Here is a 6,252-nt window from a genome sequence, read left to right on the forward strand (position 1 = left end):
GCACATCCCTCCAGCATGTCAACTGCCATGTCTACAGTGAACTTGCTGAGGGTGCTCTCAATCCCACTGTCCTTGTCACCGACAAAGATGTTGAACAGTATTGGCCCCAGCACCAACCCGAGGGACACCACTCCTCACTGGCCTCCATGTGGACAATGAGCTGCTGACCACAACTATCTGCATGCGACAATGCCAAGTGGCAAAATTATCAAACTAGAAGGGCAGTGTCCTGCAATGTGCTTTTCGTGTTAGCACAGACAGAGCTACTAACTCGGAGGAAAGAGACCAGTAACAGTCTCAAGACTGAGAATCTGTTGTTCACATAATGTGACGAGCACTCAGTAGATTGCCTAGGCCTTGGGGCATTACAAAGTGTGTTAACTACGGAGTAAGTAGTGAAGACACGGCTGTAAGGAGACTTGATAGAAGAATGTCAGGGCCCTGAGCATATTCTCCATCTCCTAGGGGATTGGCTGCCAGAGTCAGATCCAGATTGAATAACAGGGGTGTCTGACTTTGAGAAACCTCAGCAAAGTTGGCCTGTGGGCTTATCACAGCTAAGGGTCTCACCCTTGATCGCTGCCTGAACTAGTGCAGCCACGGCCATGGCTGGTCACACAGCCAGCTGATCTGATCTTCGTGTTTAGGTACTGCAGGACTGCTCCTTGTCGGTATGGTCACTGGTCCTGCCTGTCCTGCTGTGACTCAGCTTCCAGCTTGCTCCCTTTCCACATAGCCTGTTCTTGCTGCCCCTGACAAGGGGCCCACTCAGCTCACCTTGCCCATCTCTGCAATCAGCAAAGACTGTTTCCCATTTACCAGCATGGCAAGAATAACTTCTGAAAATATCTGCAGGGTGTAGAAGCCTCTAACATCTGAAAGGCTAAATGTCAAGGTAACTAAGTTTTCTCACTTACTAGTTTTATCCACATTCGTATCAAATATCACACACACCTACATTCAGGCTTGTTTCCATGTTGTTGATTTGTGTTTGGTGTTGTGTGGGTTTTTCACCCCATTTGGAACAGCCATGTCGTATTTGTGTCTTTCTTCCACACTCCTACTTCTCTGCCCAGACAGAGCCTGAACCCATTCGCTCCTGCAGCTGCTCTTGTCCAGTCTGCAGGACATAACACATACGCAGAAGGGTAAGTAGGCTACTAGGATCTTGCTCAAAGCATGAAGACCTCCAATGTAGAGGCTTCCAAAGCAACAATTTGACAACTTAGAAGACTCATGACATTCTTTTCCCCAATATTACGTGTTTAATTACCATTTGCACCAGTACATCTTATGCTTTATATACATATATCTTTAATTTTTGCTTCTTCAGCTTTTCAAATACATAATATATTATCTTCAGAATACTAAGACAATACAGAAGAGGCTCCTAGTTAGTTGTTAATTGGTGCCATGAACTTCCATGGTTTGGGGAATTAATACATAGTTGAAATGATAGGACCTCACAAGGATTTGAGCAAACAAAAAAAGACAAAACAAAAAGCCAGCCAGCAGAGTCCATGACTTCACTGGCAGAGTACAGCCATCCACGAGTTCAGGAGGCAGGGAGCTGAAGTACAACGGGACTGCAGGAGTGACTATGAAGGCAGGGTAGGGATGGCAGGGGGAAACACCAAGAAAGCCAGGGAATCAGGATTAAATGACTACTTAAAATACATCCAAGAGCAGTCTGGTCCCCACTTCCATAAGTGGAACTGCAGCAGCTTTAGCACTGTTTCAAGAATGTTGCTTCCCAGAGGGATGGTCTAAGTGAAACTTTGTCTCCAAAATGCCCTTAGTGTAGTAAGAAGACAAAAATGACAAGAGACCTTCGCCAGCACAATATGCGTATGTCGAACTACTCTTCTAAAAGCCTCACCAGAAAATTTTTGCCCAAAGGGAAAAATTTACTTGCAGAGGTGTGCTAGAGTCATGAAAGTGATGCTGCGTTGAGTGTTCAAAACAGGAAGAAGCCTTCCAGTGAAGCACCAAAAGACTAATGTTCCAGTAACTGAGTACAGCTGTCCAAGAGTCACTGAGACCACCTTCCCAGTTAGTGTTTTGGCTTATGAGCCAGCGTGAAGGGTAGCCAGCATTGTGAGGTTTCCAGCCTGCTCTGCAAGCTTTGCCCAGAGTAATCAACACTTACACCCCAGATTACATCCACAGCTGCTGAAGATGAAATAGTGTTCACATCAAATGGCATCAGGAGGTTCTCCAAAAGAGAAAAGCTGAGAGCAAGGGCCTTCTACTTTCTTCCTAACTCCCTAAACCAGAGAGGAAATAGAGGGGGCTTGGGCACATTACAAATATGAAAAACATCCAGGTTCCAATAGCCAGCTCACACCCCTACAAGTTGCTCTCAGAAGAAAAGCCATAATAAGAACACGGGTGGGAGAATTTTGCTGCCACAGTTCTTAGCATTGGGCCTAACTACACATTTCTTGCACAAGTGGTGTGAGCTAAAAAGGGGAAGGAGACTGTCCCTTTGTGCCAGAGAATAATCCACAGATCCACCATAATTCTTACTGTGGCATGGATATGCAATACTTGTAACACAGTGCCAAGTCACAACACAAGGCCAGGGCTCAGGATAGTGACGCAGGAACACAAAATGCTGAGTGGTGGGAATTACCTGGTTGTCATCTAGTGCAAGTAACTACCAAATTATAAAAACAGGGTTTTTTTCTTTTTTTAAAGCTATTTCCAGTTAAAACAACTCAGTGACAGTGAGGCCTTTGCATGGGATGGGAGGGAGAAAGGAGTGAAAATGAGCTAAATTCCTCCAGTGAACCTGCAAGCCAAATAAGGAGCCTCGAGATGGGGTGCCCATGTGGAGCACAATGGCAGCAGGTCTACTCAAGGACTTGCATGACTCCTCCCACAAGAGCACAAGAACATCCAGCACTATCAAGAATTGCACCAAAGACAGGAAGAGTAGTGTGTGCATGTGGAGGTTCACTCCTCATTACAGATGTAACTAATCAAAGAGGGGTTTGTGCTGAGACAAGACCTATCTCCTTAAAGGTTCCATTCACCAGCTGCAGCCAAATGCAGCTGTCCTCAGTGCTGCACGCCAAGCTGCAGAGACTGGAGTCACTATTGAAAACAGCCACACAAAGCAACAGCCTAACCAGAGAAAATCTGAAGGATAAGGAACCCAGAGGCACCCACCTAGCCTCCTTCTGTACCCACTTTCTTCAGGATTTTTGCTTTCCCTGTATGGAAAAACAGAAAAAAGAGCTAGGATGTACCATGTAATAGCCAAGTGGGTGGAAAAGATGAGGCTACCTCTCTTCTCCTTGCCCATCTTGGGAGGAGTCAGTATGCTCTCTTTAGGGTCAGTGGGATCAAAAATATTAACTTCTGACTGCAGTGAAGGTCTGGTTTAAAAATGAAGGATTGTCCCAATTTGGTTTTGATTGAAGACTGCAGAGGTTTGTGCCCCCTCTGATCCCATTTGGTGCCTGTAGAGCCTCTTGGTCATCAGTTTGTCCCATTCCACTGCTTTGATCATTCAGAACTGGACCCAGTTGGACTGTTGAGGAGCCTGATTGGGAACAGTGCTGAAATAAAGAAAGGAGAATCAAAGGAGCAGATCTAATAAGACTTATCTTACGGTTCTTCCTGTGCCCATCAGGACACTATCCTTCTGGTGTTCCCTTCATCAGTTTACCTGGATGCAGTGCTGAAGTCTCCCCAGAGATCTGTGGTAGCTGATACTGGTGCCTTGGATCCAGATGCAGGAGCATCTAAGTCCAATAGAATATCTAAGGAAGAAGAGAGAGAGAAAAAGAAAAAATCAAGCTAATCAAGAAGAAAACCCCACAGACATTTACACTGTCACCTTAACACAAACTCCTGGGTGCAGGGGCAGAAATCTTTGAAGGGACCCCAGCACTCCCTCCAGAAGGAAGTTAGACTTTTTAAGGTGTCTGTTGTAACAGCAGCTCCTTTTGCTGAATGTGCAGAGCCTCCAGCTCATACTTCAGGGGTACATTGTCTTCAAGAACTACTCAGTCTCCACCTAGCACACCAACTGACAGATTTGTGACTTACTACTTCTCTCAGCAGATGTAAGGCTCAGACTCAACCCAAGCTCAACAATCATAACAGATGCCAAACAGGCATCACCTTACCAATACAGAGCACACACTGGAACCACACCAGCACTACTCAGAAGCTCATGGTTTCTTCTCACTCCAAACTGTGTACAGCACTGCTGAAGTTTCTGCCTTCACAAGTGTATCATCAGCTCTTGAGACACCTCTGCATGGTCACACTTTTAGTACAGCATCCAGAAGACTGCAAGCAGCCTCTTTTTTATAAAATCACAGGATGGTTTAGGTTGGAAAGGACCTTCAAAGACCATCTAGTCCAACTGCCTTGTCATGAGCAGGGACATCTTTTACTAAATCAGGTTGCTCAAAGCCTTGTCCAATCCAATGAAGGGGTTGTCCACAGCTTCCCTGGGCAACCTGGTCCAGGGCCTCAGCACCCTCACCATTAACAATTTATTCCTTAAATCCAACCTGAATCTACCCTCTTTCACTCCAAACCTTTGCTGCTGTCACTATAGGCCCTGGTAAAATGTCTTTCCCATCTTTCTTACAAGCTCCCTTTATATATATTGAAAGGTCATAGTAAGGTCTACCCAGAGCCTTGTCCTCTCCAGCCTCAACAATCTCAGCCTTTCTTCACACGAGAGGTATTCCAGCCTTCTGACCATTTTCATGGCCCTCCTCTGGACCCAGTATAGCAGGTCCATGTCTTTCTTGCACTGGGGACACCAGAGCTGTCACAGAGGACAAAGCCCTCAGGACACAAGTCTCACACGGTACTGTTGGCACTGGGTTGAACACTGGTTTGCTGAAGCAGACCTCAGTCCTCTCTAAGCTCCTACCAGTGTCTGAGAAAGTGTTTGCTCTGTGCCAATGTTTACCTGCACTGCTCACATTACTGGATTTCTGCACAGGTGGTGGTGTGACATGGTTGGCAATGGCTGTGGAAGAAGGGGGAGGTATGGGAGGGACTGCAATTTTGCCTCCTGGTGGGGGTGGCAGCAGGCTTAGGCCCCCTGATCCAGACACACGGGGCTTGGCTGCTCCTCCCTTCTTTGTCGCCATGTTCTGTATGAAAAGAAAGGACAAGTAAGGAAGAGTCTCCATTGGCACATCCACAGATAGAAGCAGGGTAAACTGGTCTGCTTACCCCAATATTTAGTTTGATGGTCTGCCCTTCCTTAAATCCTAGGTCTAATTTGGGACGCGTGTCAGCTTCCTGGGACTCCTTGGAGATCTCGGTCTCCTGCTTCACCCACCTAAAAGGAAGAGAGGAAGATGTGAGACCCTGTGGCAAAGGGGAACAGAGTTTCAGAAAAATACATGGTTTCTCTCCCCACCCCACCAAACTACCTTGCTTTGTCAAACCAGCTACCTCCCTACTCCCACTGTAGTACAGCAAAAAGCAGGGACTGCCACAAAGCCAAGAAACTGTCTAACACTGCACCTGGAGCATCACAGGACCTAAGCTTACGACTTACAGATCTGACCCTGCTGGGCTCTCAGCTTGCATGACAGCTGGCAGCACAGTCAGGTGCCCCTTGCCAGAGCAGGGTTTCAGGACCATCCCAAGGAAGCCTGCACTAAATGAACATGCACCACCCCCCACGATGTTCTACAGGCCAGAGGAAGAACAGCATCCCAGAAAAGCACAACTCACTTGAAGTGATCCTGCAAAGAGACGTTGAAGTCAAAGGCATCACCACGATCCGTGAAGCCAATGCCTATAAAAGCACTTCGTCCTAGCAAGGAGACAGGAGGAGTCATTGGAGGTGCCCTGCAAACGGGCCTTTGTGTTCATTCACTCCAAAATCCTTCTGCTTCTCCTAAAACACTCTGTGCTACCGCCCTCTGACACACCTGCAGCTGGACAACAGGAGCTCATAGCAGTTCATTGTTCCTGGCTTTCAGAATGCACCCTTCTTCCCATGGGGCACTCTCAGAAACCAAATGTTCCTTCCCAGCCCCAGGACTACACGCAACGTAGAGAACCTTCACTGTTTACCTTGCCTTCTTACCCCTCCAGGCATGCTGCCCGGCTTTTCCCACACTCCCAACACCATTCCGATCCACCTGGCATACACCCCTACCACCAGGCTAAGTCTACTCCACCCCTAGCACTTGGCACACTTGACAACTCACCAGTCCCATCCTGAATTCGGATGACAAAATAGCGGCTGGGATCTGCCCC

The 6,252-nt window shown here is 47.2% G+C and overlaps 1 protein-coding gene across 1 annotated transcript in view; it reads right to left on the reverse strand.

Moving 5' to 3' along the window:
• Positions 1-3,517: 3,517 nt before the first annotated feature.
• The window catches only part of NECAP1 (NECAP endocytosis associated 1), a gene marked incomplete at its 5' end in the record, with an annotated part of 3,031 nt that continues 296 nt past the window's right edge, over positions 3,518-6,252 (reverse strand). The window contains 6 exon segments of the mRNA XM_009074470.1: positions 3,518-3,566; positions 3,677-3,770; positions 4,943-5,129; positions 5,212-5,320; positions 5,722-5,803; positions 6,204-6,251. Coding sequence (XP_009072718.1) covers positions 3,518-3,566; positions 3,677-3,770; positions 4,943-5,129; positions 5,212-5,320; positions 5,722-5,803; positions 6,204-6,251 — 569 coding nt within the window.

The sequence above is a fragment of the Acanthisitta chloris genome, unplaced genomic scaffold, assembly GCF_000695815.1.
Source record: "Acanthisitta chloris isolate BGI_N310 unplaced genomic scaffold, ASM69581v1 scaffold18805, whole genome shotgun sequence".
Lineage (NCBI taxonomy): Eukaryota > Metazoa > Chordata > Aves > Passeriformes > Acanthisittidae > Acanthisitta > Acanthisitta chloris.